Below are 20,759 nucleotides of genomic sequence, written 5' to 3' on the forward strand. Positions count from 1 at the left end.
GTATTGAATTTTAAGGAAAATGAAAAATTTGGAGCTATGTGTCCTTCTGTTATGTATTTGTGCTGAGACCTCATTTACTGAAATGGAGTAAAATGGTGATCCTGAAAACTTAATGAGCCTCAGTGTATGTCAGCAGCAGTGGCATGGAACTGAATATAGAACTGATCTGTCTTGGAGCTAATGGATTCCCCAGCCTGAATTTAAAGTGCATTCTGTATTTCACTTTTTGTTTCTGCATGCTTTTATTGTTATTAATGCTCTTAAATGAATATAAAACAGTCCTCCTTTAGAAAGTGTTGTTAATAAAATATGGAAATGCTCCCAAGGTTTGAACAATTGGGCAGAATAACAGACTATTACCAGGTAGATAATTTCTAACCATTTTAATCTAAACCTACTTCATGTTCAGTTTTTTATTCTCTCATTGATATCTTCTAAATGACACCATTATTTCAGTGAATGATTTGGTATATCAGTAATGTAGAATTATCTGATATTCAGAGTATCACCTTTTGAGAAACAATTTATATTAAATCCATTTAACCATTTATTAACAACAACAAAAACAAAACTGAATAATATTTGGGAAATCTTGCATATATCAGGGAGAACATAAACCTAACTTAATTTCCTAAATTTTCATAGACTGTATATTGAGGGTCATGAATATTATGGGGTGGATTTGGTGAACAAGTTCTATATCTGTTGAAGAAAATACGATTTTATTGTAAAAAAGCATTCAGGCTTGTTCTGAAAAATCCTTTTAGCTAATTTCTGTTTCCTGAAGGAAAAAAACATGAGGATTCATGTTTTAGTTGAGTTAGAAAAATACTGTATTTAAAAATTTATCCGTAGACATAATTGGGGTGATTTTTTTTTTGTTTATAATTATCTTAAATATGTACTGCCCTTTTTGCTGTGTTACAAAACCTTGATGTTCTGTGACAGATGTGTCTTTCTACTGGAGGACTCTGTTTCTAACCAGGAACTGCTTGTATGCATGTTTCCATCTCATAGTTTTGTAGGCCTATTCTATAGCACTGTGTGATAAAAGGGTATCTTAATATACTTACTAAACTGTTTCTTGGAGGGGCTTACAATCTTATCACATTATCTGTGCCTGTTAGATTTCATTTTGAGGTCCTGTGAACTTTGATTATAGAAGGAACAATGATCCTCCATTGTTAATTGGAAACATTGACGTAAAATTACCTGTTTTTTTTGTTTTTTTTTTAATGTTCTTTCTGAATTTTGTTTCCTGGATTCAGTTTTGTGAAATCACTTAATTTGGGGAATAATTTTCACAATTACTCTTTTCTGTATATGCTTTTGTCCATAATGTAAAAGTGTCCTTTTAAATATTTGAATTAAGTAGATTATAAATATATTTTCCTTTTCATTAGAACTTCAAACAACATTTTTAACTTTTTTTTTTTTTCTCTCATTTTTAACTTTGAATTTGATACCAGCATCAGGGACAGATAGAGTGTTTTGTTCTCTGTGAAATTTCCTCTTTATTTAATTCACTAAACTGACTCTGGTTACTTATTCATATTTGCATATTGAGCTTTTCCACTACATATAACTTTCTGGATTCTACCCCCCTCCTTTATGCTTGAATGTCATTGCATGGAGTAAATGTCAGTAACTACTTACAGCAGTGTTGCATGCAGGTCACACTGCCCTTCTCCTTTGTTACCTCTTACACATCCATTTTCTCCTATTCCTGTTGACTAACTGTGCTCCCCTCCCACTCCCCAACCATCCAGGCTCTCTGCTGCCAGTGACTGCTGTCAACGTGGTGGAAACCAGTGGAACACAAGGGCCTTGTCCCCACCCCAGCCTGCACATAGAAACTACACTGACTTTGTCCATGAGCACAATGTGAAGAATGCAGGAGTCCATCATGATGTTCATTTTCCTGGCCATGCAGCCATGACTGAGATATGAGTGTTAAGCCCATTAGACACTGGGACTCTTTGTCATGCAAGTTGATGGTATACATTTTCTATACATAGAAGATTGATCACATTAGGAGAATTTGGGAAAAATTACTTTATATTGAGTCAGTAGTTGTATAGTGTTTGTAATTGAGTTCTTCTGTGAAAGGGAAAAGAATGTGAAGAAAGCTATATGCCATCAATGATAATGAGAAATGCTTTGTATTGAAAGGGTATGTATATATATCATTGTAATTTTGGAAAGGTTTCTCATGATTTTAATGTGTTAATACATCACTCAGAAGATGTCTCGGGAGAGAGGTTTGTGTTTGTGTAAAAAGCTTCCTGTTATCCTCTCATCCCCACACCATCCAGATAGATTGAGATGAAAGAATCAGACACACTAATCACAACTAAGGAGGAGGCATGTCCAGGCACAATATCTCAGTCTTTGGTAAACTTTGATATAGCTGCTTTTCTATACCATTTTTAATACTTCTGTAGTGATCCTTGCCTTAATTTCAGTTAAGTGCCTAAGATTCTACAATCATAATTAATGTAATTTTTAATTAAAAGTACTTTTACTTTTTAACAAATAAGTAATTTACTGAAAGGTCTAGAAATCACATTAATAATGTGATTCATGTAGAGAGATCATGTAGAGAGATAAACCTGAATGGTTACTTTTGCATGATTAAGTAGTTAACTAGTGGTTAACTAAATTTAGTTACATTACTACTGAATGGTTGTACAAAATGGAAAATGTATTTACTTTTGTCTTTTCATTTTCTGTTTTATTTTCCATCTTATGCCTCTGATAGATTTCCTGGATTTGCAGCAGCCTCATAATCTAGCCTCGTACAACCTTTAAAATAAAAATTATAAAGACCAAACCATATCACTTTCAAATGGGTTAGATATATTACTCTTTTGGTCCTTTATGAACTTCAAATGTAATCATCCAAGCTCTTTGATTTAATTCATAAAGGCAGATTATCTGGAAAAAGTGCATTTGTAATGTAATGGGAACTGATACAAGGGAAACATTTTTTTTTGCCTTTTTACAGTTTTTAGAAATTTTAACAATTTCCAAATGTTAAAACTGTATATAGTAATTTGAAGATATTTTATAGTTTGAGAATTCATAATACTTCAAGGTAATGAAGCTGTATTATAAACAACCTAACCCATATACCATCCTGTTTACTTCCGAGATTGGTCTAATCCCTCTCTGCTAGATACAGGTTTCAGAGGGCTTTATTACTGGACTGTTGGTTGCAAATAGAATACAGGTTGTCAATAGAAAATATAAGTAAGCAAAATTAAGTTAAGATCTAGGAATGAAATTTTTAGGCAGGTTTCAATCTGTGATTTTTATCACAAACTTTTTTTTTTTTTTTTTTTAAAGATTTTATTTATTTGACAAAGAGCGTGCTTGTGCATGCCCATGGGCAAGCGCAATCAGGGGGAGTGGCCGACAGGGGGAGAGGGAGAAGCTGGCTCCCTGATGAGCAGAGCCACATGGGGGCTCAATCTCAGGATCCTGGGATCATGACCTGAGCCTAAGGCAGATGCTTAACCAACTGAGCTACCCATCACAATCGTTTTTTTTTTTTTTTTTTTTTAAGATTTTTAAAAATTTATTTATTTGACAGATAGAGATCACAAGTAGGCAAAGAGAGAGGGGAAAGCAGGCTCTCTGCTGAGCAGAGAGCCTGATGCGGGGCTCAGTCCCAGGACCCCAGGATCATTACCTGAGCCGAAGGCAGAGGTTTTAACCCACTGAGCTACCCAGGTGCCCCTATCACAATCATTTTAAGGAGATAAGCTCAAAGTATTCTTTAGCACATCCTGTAAATATGAACAGGTCCATATCTTAAATAACCCACCTCCCTCCCTAAATCTTATCATCATAAAGCATACTTAAAAAAGGCCACTAATGTATATCCTTCACAGTTATTTTAGACTTTACATAGCTCAGATTATAATTGTCAGGTATTGTTGATAGTGATTTTTTTCTTTAAAGCAGGGAATTTGAATCATAACATTTTAGCACAGAAACTCTGGTTTGTGTCATTCAGGAAAAGATTTCATGGGTGTGAATATGATTAAGAACTATTTTGGGTGCCGGGGTGGCTCAGTTGTTAAGCATCTGCCTTTTGCTCAGGTCATAATCCCAGGGTCCTGGGATCAAGCCCCAAATCAGGCTCCCTGCTCCACGGGAAGCCTGCTTCTCCCTCTCCCTCTCCCCTACTTGAATTCCCTTTCTCGGTGTCTCTGTCTCTGTCAAATAAATAAATAAAATCTTAAAAAAGAAAAAAAAATGTTTCTATAACAGAAACCAAAGAAGTATAGTAATAAAGCTTTTTAGGTCTTTTAGAAAGTCCTGAGGTTTGACTTTTTGTACTCTAAAATTAATCTTGAAATCTGAAGGTTAGACTGCTGAACAATGCCATATATATATATATATATATATATATATATATATATATATATATATTAGCAGAATCTTAACTTCAGGAAATAGGGAAGGATTGTAATAGAAGAGTAACATCTTCAGTTTACATTGAAAGTGGTCATTTCTGTTCTAGAAGTTGAGTTAATCAGTACTGTTACATTTACGTGATGGAAGAATCACATCGTCATTATTCTTTCTTTGAAAACCTTGTTATGTTGTAGTTCATTTGTAAAGTTCTGATGATAGAAACTGGATTGGTGGGTTGGTAGGGAGAGAAGGCAGTGCAGGGGGTGGAGAAAGTAAAGGGCTAACATTGAATGGTAGTAGAATCAAATCTGTTTACTTTTACAAGTTTCTATATGATCTAGGATTTCATATCAAATATTGTGAATATTCTTGATACTGATACTTTAAAGATATACATGTTTCCAGAATTATAAAGAATTTACATGTAGTTCATCCTAAATTAAATAAATTGTCATCAGCTTATTTATATTCTGCATTTTATTATGCCTAAACGGTAAGCGGTCATACATTCTAGATTAGGGAACTAATGTCCTCCAGAAGTACCTTACTTGGTCACTATCTTTTTGATCAGAAGGAGCCCCAGCATGTGATTCAACTTCAGTGCTTTGTTTAATTTTATTTAATATAATTAATTTTAACATCTTGAATTAGGTTAGTTATGTTTCATCTATACTTTTATGAACAGAGAAACTTACAGAAACCCAGCAAAACTACACTTTCACACATAAAAATAAACAAGCTCTTACGATAATTATTTCTTTTGATGGTAAGACCACTTCAAAGGCTTTTACCTGTCCCTGAGTATAGTCTAACCCTTTTGACCTTGATAGGGTAATCATATATATACTTTTAAATGGATTTACAGAGGAAAACAGAAACTCTACTTGTTGTGTTGGGTATATGTCTATATTTTAAAAAATAGTACACAGTCATATTTTTTTAAAAAATTATTTATTTATTTGACAGAGATCACAAGTAGGCAGAGAGGCAGGCAGAGAGAGAGGAGGAAGCAGGCCTCCTGCTGAGCAGAGCCCACTGACATGGGGCTTGATCCCAGGATCCTGGGATCATGAGCTGAGCCGAAGGCAGAGGCTTTAACCCACTGAGCCACGCAGGCGCCCAGTCATTTTTTTTTAAAAGATTTTATTTATTTCAGAGCATGAGTGGGGGAGACAGGATGAAGGAGAGGGAGAAGCAGAATCCCTCTGAGCAGGGAGCCTGATGCTATGCAATACCAGCTGGATCCTAGGACCCTGGGATCATGACCTGAGCCTAAGGCAGACGCTTAACCAAGGATTGAGTCACCCAGGCATCCCTTACACAGACATTCTAATATTGTAATATCGTCATTATAATTCAAATCATTTTTTAGGGGGAATTTTAAAATTTATTTAAAATGCTGACCCAGAAAATATTATTTATAACCCTTGGGTGAATCTTTGTCCAGGATGTAAAAGATGCCATGTAAACATGTCAGAATATAAAACTGAAGTGTATTCTGAGTGAAGGGCAGGCAGACATGAGATAAAGCAATGAACTTGACCTTAATTATGGTAGTATCTTTTATTTACTAGATTTTTGCATATTTACTTGGTTGATATGCTAATAATTATTTTGATTAATAGTCTTGCTTTATCACTTTTATGTATCCTGATGTCATGCATTTCAACTTTCCATCTTACCAAAACAGGAAAATAGATGAAGGGGGTGGTGGAAAGGAGTGGAGGATTATGGTGTCTTGGGTTTCAGGAGGAAGAAAAATATTGTGATGACTGGCTTCACAGGAATGAGAAGGCTAATCCTCAGCTTTGATCCCTTTATTATGTATTCACAGATGTAGACTGAAGAATTGGGGCAATGGTTGTCCATGCTAGTGCAGGATGTACTGATGGTGGAAAGAGTCGTCATTGTCATTATTTGAACCTTGGTACTTTTAACTGTTTTGGTTGGGGCATATGCTTCATTTCTAAACCATAGTTCATTGCTTGAAAGGCTGTTATTTTGTGTGTGTTAGGCTTTGAAGATTGGGTCTAAAATAGTAATATTAAGTTGCATTAATTTTATATCCTTGGTATATAGGGTTTATCATATGGATTTGCAAAAATAAAATCCGATAACAATCTCTTTACCACCACGTACTTACTTCCTGTATTTTAACATAAATTATACCAGATCATCAGAATTCCAGAATTGTCAATGTTTCCATGTGAGATGCTTATACATAAGGGATAGAATTTGAAGATACTTCTGGGGTGGGGAAACCTCTGTGTGTTTCTCTCTCTCTGTGTCTCCTGTGTGTGCCTCTCTCTGTGTGTGCTTTTGTCTCCATATATGATTGGTCAGATTCTTTTCTGTTTATTATGAATTGTATAGTATTCTCAGCTCCCCATCCTTTTTTTTTTTTCCAGTTTTATACCTTTATTTGTGACAATCAGCTATTAGTTCTCATCCTCATTAACTGTAGATTTTTTTTAAAGATTTTATTTATTCATTTGACAGAAATCACAAGTAGGCAGAGAGGCAGGCAGAGAGAGAGGGGGAAGCAGGCTCCCTGCTGAGCAGAGAGCTTGATGTGGGGCTCGATCCCAGGACCCTGAAATCATCACCCGAGCTGAAGGCAGAGGCTTAACCCACTGAGCGACCCAGGTGCCCTACTGTAGATTTTTGAAAATAGAGACAGGTACAGAAGTGACCAACATGTAGAGCTTGTTTCGGGAATCTTCATCCTTGTGTTTTTGGGACAACTGCACACAGATAAGGTATGGAACATTCCTTATTCCCTTGGCTCAGACAGCTTTGTTGAGCCTGGTGTCAGTGTACACATCTGGAGTTCCCATCTCCTTTATGGCAGATTTACAGATCTGTTCGAGTGCCGGAGGGCCACACTTTTTGAAACCCACCCCATGGATCCACTTGTGAATGTTGGTGTATGCTCTGGTTACTGCCCTATTGATGGCAGAATGGCCTTTCTTCTTTTTGTCCCCCTTCTTTGCGGGAGCCATTTTGCCAGGCCCTGGTTGGAAAGCTCAGCTCCTTTTTTTGAAGAACATAGAAATTTCTCATCTTCTGTCCATATAAATTAGCTTTTTACTTTAGTCATGTGAAATCATTGTGAGAATTTTGTTTCACCCACTTGACATTAACTTTCATGATAGAAATACTAGGCCAATGAAGCATGTCACTTTCACTGGAATATGTGTTATATAACTTAATTTCTTCAGTTCTTGCTGCTGTGTACATTTTAGCTGCTTTAAGCATGTGGGGCTGGTGGAGAATATATTAGCTTTCTCGGAGAATTAGTGAAGAGAAGAGAAAACTTCAAAAGAAATTGGTGAAAGGAAAAAAAATTTCTGTTTTTTTTTTAATGATGTATTTTTATTTTTATACTGAAGCAGAAGAACAAGTGTTCCTGTTTTTACTAAAGGAATTGTTCTCACAGTTTTTTATTAGATAATTACCTAAGCTTTTGTGTCCCTAACAACAAGCTGTGGCCTTAATTCTAGGTGATGGTGCTCGAGTGAACTTTTACATTTTGTTCCTGACAGTTAGCCAACATTTTGTTTATATTGGCACAGAGAAGAGATATCTGACTTGGAGAACAACATTCTCCAGGAGTGTGACTGAAGACTCCCTTAGTGGTGTAATAAATCTATACCTCCTCCTCTTGAAAACAGGTTTAACAGCTGTAGTTCTTATTTTTTATTCTTGAAGGAATTCTCATTTGTTTTGTTTTTAAGTAATTTTAATGAAGAAATGAGCTATACCCAGTGTTTGGTTAGTATTTATGAGAAATTGGAGATTCCTTAATAAGGGTCTGGTCTATTGACTAATGACTGATTATTGTTAATATTAATATAAGGGGTGGGTAGAGTAAAAAAAAAAAAAAGGAATGAAAGGTAAGAGATGATAATAGGAAGACAATTGATGGCCTGCTTTGTCTTGTGAAACTGGTTACAGCAGTATGCAGAGAAATTATGAAAAACATCCTAGGATATAAAATACCACTAGAATGTGTACCATTACATAGAACAGTTCTCTATAACAAAGCTATGTTTGTAGCCCAGCTATTAGCTTCAGGGGTTATTTAATTATAAACTCTCTAGGAGTTTGGAGATAAGAACTATATTTAAAAACTTGCATTAATTCTTTCTGGGAATGCCAACTCCAAACCTTTAGAAGTCTTTAGACTGAGCAGATTAAGGTGCTTTAGAATATCCTGGTTATCACTTAAGTGGAGCTTAACAGATATGTTAGAGCAATAGCTGTTAGAAGTATTTGTGTTGGGGGGTGCCTGGGTGGCTTAGTTGGTTAAGCATCTGCCTTTGGCTCAGGTCATGATCCCAGGGTTGTGGGATTGAGCTCCATGTTGGGCTCCCTGCTCAGCGGAGAGCCCACCTCTCTCTCTGCCTGTCACTCTGCCTACTTGTGCTCTCTCTCTATCTCTCTGTCAAATTTAAAAAAAAAAAAAAAAGTATTTGTGTAGTGTGGAAAGGCATCGAAGATTAATACTGAGGAGTTTGGTAAGGAGGCCTGTGGCAATCATTGCAGATTTTTAAGTTAAAGATTGGGGAGGCTTGTATTAATATCTCCTTTTTAAATTCATCTCATTACTTGTTGGATACCTGCTAGATCACCTTCTTATTCCTCACTTTGTATACACAGTCATTTATAATTATTCCTTTTTACATACCCTCACATTTCTTTTTTTTTTTTTTTAAGATTTTATTTTTATTCATTTGACAGAGAGAGAGATCACAAGTAGGCAGAGAGGCAGGCAGAGAGAGGGGGAAGCAGGCTCACCACTGAGCAGAGAGCCCAATGCGGGGCTTGATCCCAGGACCCTGAGATCATGACCTGAACTGAAGGCAGAGTCTTAACCCACTGAGCCACCCAGGCGCCCCACCCTCACATTTCTTGACCCTTCTCCTGTTGTACACATCTAATTAAATCCAACTCTGTCTACTCTACATGTAGATGGACAGTGTAAAATGCAACATTGTTGAATGGTCTCACTTTAAATTTTGGCCCCTGAACGTAGGTCTTCAGTGCTGCCTGAAATCCTATCACATTTCCTTACTCTATACATTCTCACGTGATGCTGGCGGTAATATCTCTTCTTTCAAACTTCCACCACCTCCTCACTCTTTTTTTTTTTTTTTTTAAGATTGTATTTATTTGACAGAGACACAGCGAGAGAGGGAAACAAGCAGGGGGAGTGGGAGAGGGAGAAACAGGCTTCCCACTGAGCAGGGAGCCCGATATGGGGCTTGATCCCAGGACCTCAAGATCATGACCCAAGCCAAAGGCAGAATGCTTAACGACTGAGCCACCCAGGCACCCCCACTTCCTCACTTCTCATTCCTCACTTTCCATTAGTGATCTTGCTTACTGTTTTACTGAGAAAATAAGCAACTAGAAGAGATCTCTACTGTTCTCACCATTTCTTCTTTTTTTTATATTTTTTATCTTATTCCAGTTAGCTGGGTAGTGTTATATTAGTTTCAGGTGTATAACATCATGATTCATGCTTCTGTACACCACCCACTGCTCATCATGATAAGTGTACTATTTAATCACTATCACTTGTTTTACCCACCGCCCCTCTGTTCTCTATGATTTAGAGTGTTTCTTGGTTTCTCTCTCTTTTTTCCCATGTTTATTTTGTTTCTTGAATTCGACGTGAATGCAGTGATGTGTTATTTGTCTTTCTTTAACTTATTTTGCTTAGCATTATTCTCTATAGCGCCATCTGTGTGGTTGGAAATGGAAAGATTTCATTCTTTTTATGGTTGAATAATCTGTTGTGTGTGTGTGTATACATATAAATATATGTCACATCTTTTACCCATTCAGTTGTTGGACATTAGGCTGCTTCCATATCCTAGCTATTGTAAATAATGCTTCTATAAACATAAATGTGCATGTATCTCTTTGAATTACTGTTTTGTATTCTTTGGGTAAATACTCAGTAGTGTGATTGCTGGACTGTAGTATAGTTCTATTTTTAATTTTCTGAGGAACTTCCATACTGTTTTCCACAGTGGCCGCACCAGTTTGTATTCCTGCCAACAGTTCATGAGGGTTCGTTTTTCTCCACATCATCGCCAACACCTGTTTTGATTTTAGCTGTTCTGACAGGTGTGAGATGATATGTCATTGTAGTATTGATTTGAATTTTCCTGATGGTAAGTGATGATGAGCATCTTCTCATGTGTCTGTTGGCCATCTGGATGTCTTCTTTGGAGAAATGTCTGTTCGTGTCTTTTGCCCATTTTTTAATTGGATTATTCGGTTTTTTGGGTGTTGAGTTAGTGTACGTTCTTTATATTTTTTGGATATTAACTCTTTATCAGATATGTCATTTGCAAATATCTTCTCCCATTCCATAGGTTGCCTCTTGGTTGCTTGTTTCCTTGCTGTGCAGAAGTTTTTTATTTTGTAGTGCCAATAGTTCGTTTTTGCTTTTGTATCCCTTACCTCAGGAGACATATCTAGAAAAAAGCTGCTATAGCCAGTGTCAAAGAGGTGCTGACCTTGTTCTTTTCTAGGGTTTTTATGATTTCAGGTCTCACATTTAGGTCTTTAATTCATTTTGAATTTTTGTATATGGTACAAGAAAGTAGTCCAAATTCTTTTGCATGTTGCTGTCCAATTTTCCCAACACCATTTGTTGAAAGGACTGTCCTTTTCCCATTGCATGTTCTTTACCTGCTTTGTTGAAGATTAATCGATCATATAGTTGTGGGTTTATTTCTGTTTTTTATTTTGAGCAATTAACTATGTGTCCATTTTTGTGTCATTACCATGCTATTTTGATTACCATCACTTTGTAATATAACTTGAAGTCTTACCCTGTGTCAGTTTATTATCATCCCTTTATTTCTTTTTTCTGGTCTTCCAACCATTGCCGTTGGTCCTCTACTGTTTCATATTCCCCTTAACAGTGATGGTGATTCTAACTTAGATCATGTCATTCCTCTGCTTAGGTGTCCCAGAGGTTCTCATCTCATACAGACGAAAACCCCAAATCCTCATATTGACAAAAATGCGTTTTTTCCTATACTTTGTCATCTTTCAGCCTTGACCTTGTTTGCTGCCTCCAAAGACTTGTTCAGATATACCAGGTGTTTTCCCTCTCTGGATCTTTGTACTTTTACTTCCACATGAATATTCTTCTCTTGAATCTCTTCTGGTTCATTCTCATACCTTAAGTTTCTTATCAGAGAAACCTTTCTCACCTCTCTGTAAAATAATCACACACCACTCTACCTTGTCATTCCCTTTCCCCCTTACCCTGCTTCATTTTTTTTCTCACATCACTTCATCTTACATTATATGTTTACTTGTCATCTCTGTATTTGTTAATAGAATGTAAGCTTCATCAAAGGAGAACATTTATTTTTATTCCTCTGTCCCCACAGCATTGCCTGGCTTGGCACTCAAATAATAGTTGATCAAATGAATGGACAAATGCCAAGCACATCTTGGCATATTTGGTGGTACATTTTGATAGTCAAAATGCTATCCCTGGCTCCAAGAAATTTACATTCAGCTTGTGGAGATAGATAGTTTTATAAATAACTGATATAAGTGCTAAGTCATTAGGCAAGCAAGGTCATGGAAGAGTAAAAGGTTGAAGTTAAGGCTTGCTGACATTTGCATCAGATTTTGAGGGGTACTTAAGAGCATTGGATGAATTAATCATTATGGGCTAAGAGAGCTACAGCAGAAGAAAATTTTAACAGCTGAGTCAAAGGGAATCATTCCTGAATAATGAGTCTTGGTAATGAGTACAGAATTCATGGGGAGGCAATAGTAATAATGATAGCTGATATTTGAGAACTTCTGTGCTTCACATTCATTGTTCTGGAGGTATAGCAGTAAAATTACTCCAGCAAAACATTTATTCCTTATAGGACTCTATAAGGTATTTAGGCTAGTGAAGAAATTGAGGCACAGTAAGGATATAACTTCTCCAAAGTTACATTGCCGGTATATGGTAAGGCTGGGCCTCCAGGTCAGCTTGATCCTAGAACCCAGAATGACACCCATTGTACCAACTCCATACATTGTATAGCTTGATGGGGCCTAGACTCTGGAGAGTAAAAAGGAGCATAATAGTAACTTTCTAAAGAGGCAGTGCAAAGAATGAATGTCAATTGGTGGAAGACTAGATAATTAAAGTATGCTTCATCTGCACTATGTAACTGGTAAAGAATGAGGAATATTCTCCATGTGCTTGGTTATTGAATATGTCAGTACTACATTGTTGAATTAGAAATGCAAGAGGAGGATCTGGGGTATGTTTTCATTTTTATAAAAATCATAAAACCATGTATATATTTCTTAAGTGCACAAGAAGTGAACCTGGAAAGATAAATTGAATTTTCAGAGAGTGTCTGATAGGGAGACATTGTTTTTGTTGTTTGGTGTTTGTTTGTTTGTTTGTTTGTTTTAGCTAACATCACTATAAATAGGTAAAAACAAATTAAAATGCCCCCAAATGTAGTGGGAAACAAGACAGACTACTTCAGGTAAGTGTCCATGAAAAAAGATGGATAGAGGAGGTAATGTCCTTATATATTTCTTCATACATTCTTAACAAATGGATGTGTGCTAGGACATTGCCAAAAGCCATAGATTGAAAATAAATGACTATATTTTTAAAAAACTTTTTGTGTGTACAACCCATCGGTTTTTAGTATATTCACAGAGGTATACAACTATTACCAGTATAATTCCAGAACATATCCATTATCCCCCAAAGAAACCCCTTACCCATTAGCACCTACTCCCTCCCTATTTTCCCCTTCCTTCCAAGTCCTGGCAAACATTGATCTTTCTGTCTCCATAAATTTGCTCATCCTGGAAATGTCCCATAAATAGAATCATATAATTTGTGATGTTTTTCCTCTGCTTTCTTTCACTTAGCATAATGTTTTTAAGATTTATTCATGTTGGAGTACCTGGCTAGCTCAGTCAGTAGAACATGTGACTTTTTTTTTTTTAGGATTTTATTTTTATTTGAGAGAAAGAGCACAAGCCTGGGTGAGGGACAGAGAGACAAGCAAGACTCCCTACTGAGCATGGAGCCTGACATGGGGCTCAATCTTAGGACCCTGATATGACCTGAGCTGAAATCAAGAGTCTTACTTCACTGACTGAGCCACCTAGGTGCCCTGATTTAGGGTCATAAGTTCAAGCACTGCATTGGGTGTAGAGCTAACTTAAATTAAAAAAAAAAAAAAAAAAAAAGTATATATTGTAGCATTTATAGGTATTTGGTTCCTTTTAATGGTTTAATATATTCACTTATATGGTACATAGTCTTTTATTTGTGCATCAGTTGATGGGTCTTGGGTTCATCCTTTTTGGCTATTGTCAGTACTGCTCTCAGCATTCAGATACAGGTTTTTTTTTGTTTTTCATGAACAGATGTTTTCAGTTCTATTGGATATATTGATAGGAGTGTAATTGCTGGGTCTTAAGGTAACTGTGTTTAACATCTTAAGGAATGTTAAAATTGTTTTCCAAAGTGGTTACACCATTTTATATTTTACCAGCAACTTTGTTACCTTTTTCATCTTAGTCATCCTGGTTATTTTGAGGGTGGTAGGTAGCTCATTGTGGCTTTGAGTTGCATTTTCAGGGAGCTAATGATATTAGGTATTTTTAATATGCATATTGGTAATTTTCATGTCTTTTTTTGGAGAAATGTCTATTCACATCCTTTGCCCATTTTGAAAATTGGGTATAAGTCATCTTTTATTTCTTTATCAGTAGTATTTAAAATTCTGTCTTTTTATTTGTGCTCCTTTTTCTCTGGAGGCTTGTCTTTAGTGTTTTCATAGAACATTTTACTTTACTTTTGTGGCACATTATGTTTGTCCCTACTTATGCGAAGCAGATTGTATGGAATGAAAGCAAGGCCCTGTGACAGCTCTTAACACCAGGATGATTAGTTATTTCTCCGTTCTAGAGAAAGTAAAAGGATTAAATAGAGTTTATGTTTTGTAGTTCACATCTTTATGAGATGGGGTGCTCAGGGTTGAATTACATGCTTTTAGAAATTATACCTTTTTAATTATAATTCTCTTCTGACTTCTCCTTACTTGTAATCCCGTATCTGTTCACAAGTTTCAATGGGGCAGTTACACAAATCTTTCTGTATGAAGGCACAATAAGAATGTTCCATTTAAATCACATACATATTTCTCTAGGGAAGAAAAGAGTGGGTGTAGTAAGTTTATTTAAGCAGTTACTGAGAGCACGGTGTGCCAGGTTCATTAGTGTTTCATTTTTTCTTGCTGTGTAACAAATACTAGAAAATACAGAGATAAATCCTGAAGTGGCTTTGGCAAACCAGTCGGGAGAAGTATCTTATCTGATGTTACGTATGAAAATTTCAGTAACAGCAGCACACAAGAATGTGGCATAAATGACCTTCAGATACATCACAGCTTGTTCTAAAATGCAGGGGTGTGGTAGTGAGCAAGTAAATGATTGTTCACCATTCAAATCTTTTATAACTTGAATCTGTCAGCCACAGATGTTCTTTTTTTTTTTTTTTTTTTTTAAGATTTTATTTATTTATTTGTCAGAGAGAGAGAGGGAGAGAGAGCAAGCACAGGCAGACAGAATGGCAGGCAGAGGGAGAAGCAGGCTCCCTGATGAGCAAGGAGCCCGATGTGGGACTCGATCCCAGGACGCTGGGATCATGACCTGAGCCGAAGGCAGCTGCTTAACCAACTGAGCCACCCAGGCGTCCCCACAGATGTTCTTTTAATACCTCCCCTCTTGTACACATTCTGTGCTCACCCTCTCTTGTGTGTGCTCTCTCCCCCACTTTTCCAGCCCCTCCCCCCCTCACTACCTCTTAAACCCTCTCTTCCTGTCTTCCTGCTTTGTTTAGTTTGAGAAGAAATAATAATATTGAGAGTCAGAATGAATGTAATAAGTTGTTTTTGTGTGTCTCCTGACCTGATGATAATGTTTTTATACTAAAAAGTTATCACCCTCCTTTTTTCTCCTTAGTACTAAGCATGTAAAGTTGAGATTTCCTTAGGATTTTCATCATGCTTAAATGGTAGACTCCCTACTGGGTATATGTCAAAATTAGTAACTCAGTAATTTAGAGACTAGTTGTTAAGTATCTACTGTGTCAGGCACTGTCCTACATTCTGGAAATGCAGTAGTGACCAAGACATAAGTTCCTACTCTTACGACATATATTCTAGTAAAGGAGGCTAATAATAAATACACAGATACAGATGCTGTGATTTCAAATAGTAACATGCTATTAAAGAAGGAAGGTCATACCATAGTAAGTGACTGCAGGGTGAGGGATAGGCTTTGGAAGAGATAACCTAAGTTGAGATATGAGTGGTATAAGGGAGTCAGCTATACAAAGGAGGAGGAGTATCTCAGGCAGACCTAACAGCTAATATAGAGGTCTGTCAGTTGGTTTTTGAGGAGTAGAAAAGAAAACCAGTGTGGATGGATTAAGAGGATTGTATGATAAGCATTCTGAGGGTGCTAGGAAGGAGCCTAGTCACGGAGGGCCCTGTAGGCCAGGAGAAAAAAGAATGGATTTTATTCCAACTACAATAGGGAGTCTGGTGGATTTTAAGTGAGAGAGGGATACAGAATAACATTCTCCTACATGGCCCCAAGGCTGTTCCCACATTCAGGGAGTCAAATATAGTATACTGCTATTACCTACTCTATACTGTCCACATTCAAATTTCCTGATTGTCCTAAAACTATGTTTTATAGCAACTGCTTTGATCCAGTTCAGAATGACACATTAACATTTTGTTATTTCTTGAGTGTCTTAATCTGCAGCAATTCCTCAGCCTCTCTGCCACAGCATTTGCATTCTTAAATAGTACATGTTCATTGTTTCATAGACTGTCCCTAATATGGATTTAACTGATTGATTCTTCATGATTCAATTCCGTTTATGCACTTGACAGCAGAAACATGCGACATATCTCTATAGATGTCATACATCTTTGGCACATCACATCAGAGGTACTTGATGCTGCTTTGTCCATTACTGATAGTGTTGGTTTTAGATGACTTGGTTTAGGGGTTGTTTATCGGATTTTTCTAATACATTAGTTGTCTTTTTTTTGTAATTAAAAAAATTACTGAATACTTTGTGCAAATATTCTGTCTCCCAGCAAACTTTCACCTAGTGGTGAAAATTAGTTACTATGATTGTTACAAAATGGTGATTTGCTGTCATTTTACATTAATTGGTTAGTTGGTAGAACTTTTTCTTATCTATTTATACATGGATTCACAGATTCTTTCATTCAATGTGTTATATAGTTCATCACTATTTTTATTCCTTTGATAGTCAGACAGTTCTAAATCTGGCCAATGAGAACCCTGTCAAGCTACATCCTATACCAATTCCTGTGTCCCACTCACTTTTTTTAAATTTTATTTTATTTATTTATTTCAGAGAGAGAGAGATCACAAGTAGGCAGAGAGGCAAGCAGAGAGAGAGGGGGAAGCAGGCTCCCTGCCCAGCAGAGAGCCCGATGCGGGGCTCGATCCCAGGACCCTGAGATCATGACCTGAGCTGAAGGCAGAGGCTTAACCCACTGAGCCACCCAGGTGACCCCCACCTCACTTTTTTTAGAACTTTTTTAGTTTTTGATATAAGAGCTTCCACACTCATCTTGTACTTCCCCTGCCTTAGCTTTGAACTCAGCCTTTTTTTTTTTTTTTTTTTTTTTAAAGAACCTGATTCCTTTTCATTAAAATAGTATTTAGCATTCAAGATCTGGGCATTAGATATGTTCATTGCTCCTGTAAATGTCATTGCTTCTAGACTTAGTAGAGTTAAAAAACAGGTATGTTTAAATCATGAATTCATACTGATACTCTAATCCCTATCTAATATCTAGGGTTTTTCTTTGCCTCCCTAGTTCCTTATTTCTGTCTTCCTTATCTCCTAGTTAGAAACAACCTAACTACCAGCAGTATATTGATTCCATATTTGTTTGAGACATGCTTATAAAGCTTCAGAATTGCTGTACTCCTACCACTATCAACCACAAATCTAAGTTAAGTTCAGTATTTCCCCACAGGTCTCTTTAGACTAAGAGTAAATAAAATACTGAGCTTAAAATTTACTTGGATTAATTCCTTTTTTCCCCTGTGTAATTATGGTATTCCTTTGGTAGTAAATATAAATTTTTCTAGATGTTGCTAGATTCCTTTTCATTAGCGATGAAATGTATTTTTTTTTCCCTTATAGCTTTATTGGGGTACATTTGATGCACAGTGAGGTAAATTAATGCAAACTGTTTGATAAATTTTGGCATGTGATATCTGTGATATTAACACCATGATCAAGATTAAGGATGGATATATTCAGTGTAGTTTTTTTTTTATTCTTTCTATTATGAGTGTATTTTTGTATGTTTAAGAGCCATTTTTTTCTGTGAATTGAGTCTTATTTGTAGTATCTCCTGCCTTTTCAAACAGGGCTGTTCACTTTTTTCTTTATTTTCAAGAAGTTTTTAATGTATATTGGGGATATTAACTGTATAATATCAGTAACATATAATAATGTAATGTCAGTAATGCATCTAATATAATATCAGTAATCTTGGATCCACTTAGAACTACTTTGGTATAAGGTATGAATAATGAATCTAGTTTGTTTCCAAATGGTTCTCCTGTTATGTCAACACTACTTATTAAATTCTGCTGAACAATGAGATGTTCATATAAAAAGTAATGAAATTGGACCCCTACCTCACACCATGTAAAAAAAAATGAACTCCAAATTGATCACAGACATAAAATTAATAGTTAGAGCTATAGTAGTCTTAGAGGAAAACACAAGAGTAAATTTTCGTGGACCCAGCGATAGTTTTTTAGATAAAATACCAAAAGCACCTGTGACAAAAGAAAAAATAAATTGGAATTCATCAAACATTAAAACTTTGTGTTCCAAGGATGCAGTCAAGAAAGTGAAAAGAAACCCATGAAAAGAGAGAAAATATTTACAAGTTTTCTTGAGTTCTCTGGAATGATTTAGTTTTTTCCCTATTCCAAAATTAGGTTTTAGCTTTCTATAATTTTTCTAATCAATGACAGCTTGTTCATCTCTTCCACTGTCTTCAAATTTCTCTCTCCCCACCTTTTTATTTCTTATAAGTGAATGTGATTTTGTGTCCTTATGTTGTCACTTTAGAGTGATTTTATGAGAAAGTGATTTTATGAGAAATTTAATGATTTCCTTTTCTTTTTTACATGCTTTGTAATTTTTTGTTTGTGAGTTCAACTTGCTTTATTTTTTAAAAAAACTTTTAAAATTTTCAAAATTTCTTTTCAGTGTACCAGAATTCATTGTTTATGTACCACACCCAGTGTACCATGCAATACGTACCCTCTGTAATACCCAGCACCAGGCTCACCCAACCTCCCACCTCTTGCCCCTTCAAAACCCTCAGATTGTTTTTCAGAGTCCATAGTCTCTCATGGTTTGTCTCCCCCTCCAATTTCCCCCAACTCCCTTCTCTTCTCCATCTCCCCATGTCCTCTGTGTTATTTCTTATGCTCCACTTTCATAAGTGAAACACATTATTTACTCTCATTAATTTTGGCCATTCTAACTGGTGGTATCTCAATGTGATTTTGATTTGAATCTCCCTGATGGCTAGTGATGATGAACATTTTTTCATGTGTCTGTTAGCCATTTGTATGTCTTCATTGGAGAAGTGTCTGTTCATGTCTTCTGCCCATTTTTTTACATGATTATCTGTTTTGTGTGTTTGAGGAGTTCTTTATAGATCCTGGATATCAGCCCTTTGTCTGTACTGTCATTTGCGAATATCTTCTCCCATTCCGTGGGTTGCCTCTTTGTTTTGTTGACTGTTTCCTTTGCTGTGCGGAAGCTTTTGATTTTGATGAAGTCCCAAAAGTTCATTTTCACTTTTGTTTCCTTTGCCTTTGGAGACATATCTTGAAAGAAGTTGCTGTGGCTGGTATTGAAGAGGTTACTGCCTATGTTTTCTATGATTCTGATGAATTCCTGCCTCATGTTGAGGTCTTTTATCCATTTCGAGTTTATCTTTGTGTATGGTATAAGAGAATGGTTGAGTTTCATTCTTCTATACATAGCTGTCCAGTTTTCCCAGCGCCATTTATTGAAGAGACTGTCTTTTTTCCACTGTATATTTTTTCCTGCTTTGTCGAAGATTATTTGACCATAGAGTTGAGGGTCCATATCTGGGCTGTCTACTCTGTTCCACTGGTCTATGTATCTGTTTTTATACCATCAACTTGCCTTATTTTAAAGAGGTTTTCTTTCTTTCTTTCCTTATCCTTTCTAGTAAGGCAGTTTTGAAATTGCCCCCATCTGAATTTCTGAAATCCTCAGCTCTGAGGAAGGTCTTACAGTAAGATCTTCCAGAAGAGTTTCCTCCCGTCCTTATGCCAGGGTATGGTGGTCTTATTATTGGTTGCACAGATATTTCTAATTCTTTTTTTTTTTTTTTTTAAGATTTTATTTACTTGAGAGAAAGAGAGAGAGAGAGAGTGCAAGAGCAGGGGGATGGAGAAGCAGATTCCCTGCTGAGCAGGCAGCCTGACCTGACCTGAGCCAAAGGCAGACAGGCAACCCCCTGAGCCACCCAGGCGCCCTGATATTTCTCATTCTTCCCTTCATTGCAGGCACGCACTGTCTTTTCATTTGAGACTGGACTTGTGAATTGAGCTTCTTCAGCCTCTTGTTCCTATCTAGAAGACACAGTACTTTGTTTTAAGTAGTGAGTCTGACTCTTGTTTACAGTCTCATTTGAGGTGTCTTGGGTTTCATTCCTCCCAGGGAGAGTTGGGTTTTTTTTTTTTTTTTTTTTCCTTTTACCTCAGTGCCTGTTTCTGCTTTCAGTTTCCTGAGTTCCTCCTGGCTGGAGCCCAAGTTCATTAATGGGAGTTGTTTTTGGAAAAGCCTGATTTCTCTGCTTTATCTTTCTTTTGATTACTCTGTTCATCTATGCAAGGTCAACTCTTCTTTTCCCTTCCTAGCTCTTCATTTGTACATAAAAGAATCATCTTTTTTTTTTTTTTAAGATTTTATTTATTTATTTGAGATAGAGAATGAGAGCGAGACCATGAGCCCAGCCAGGAGACGGAGGGAGAGGGAGAAGCAGGCTTCCACTGAGCAGGGAGCCCAATGCGAGGCTCCATCTCAGAACCCTGAGCCATAGGCAGACGCTGAACTGATTGAGCCACTCAGGCGCCCCTAGAATTATCTTATTTTTAGTAATTGAAACATACTTTAAGTTACAGAAATTCCCGTTTTAATC

At 36.5% G+C, this 20,759-nt stretch overlaps 1 protein-coding gene and 1 pseudogene across 4 annotated transcripts in view; one reads left to right on the plus strand and one right to left on the minus strand.

Annotated features, from left to right (window-relative positions):
* Window positions 1-20,759, plus strand: part of LOC111157755 (erythrocyte membrane protein band 4.1 like 5) — a 145,576-nt gene that overhangs the window by 77,117 nt on the left and 47,700 nt on the right. The window contains exon 17 of one of the 4 annotated variants that reach the window (XM_022519665.1): window positions 1,770-2,984. The exons of the other annotated variants lie outside the window; for them this stretch is intronic. Within the exon in view, the coding sequence (XP_022375373.1) occupies window positions 1,770-1,950 (181 nt within the window). The 3' untranslated portion in view covers window positions 1,951-2,984. Of the gene's footprint in view, window positions 1-1,769; window positions 2,985-20,759 lie in introns of those variants that run through there. 4 annotated transcript variants of the gene reach the window in all.
* Window positions 7,077-7,433, minus strand: LOC111157971 (annotated as a pseudogene).

The sequence above is a fragment of the Enhydra lutris genome, unplaced genomic scaffold, assembly GCF_002288905.1.
Source record: "Enhydra lutris kenyoni isolate GAN:26980312 unplaced genomic scaffold, ASM228890v2 scaffoldscaffold1, whole genome shotgun sequence".
NCBI classification, from domain to species: Eukaryota; Metazoa; Chordata; class Mammalia; order Carnivora; family Mustelidae; genus Enhydra; species Enhydra lutris.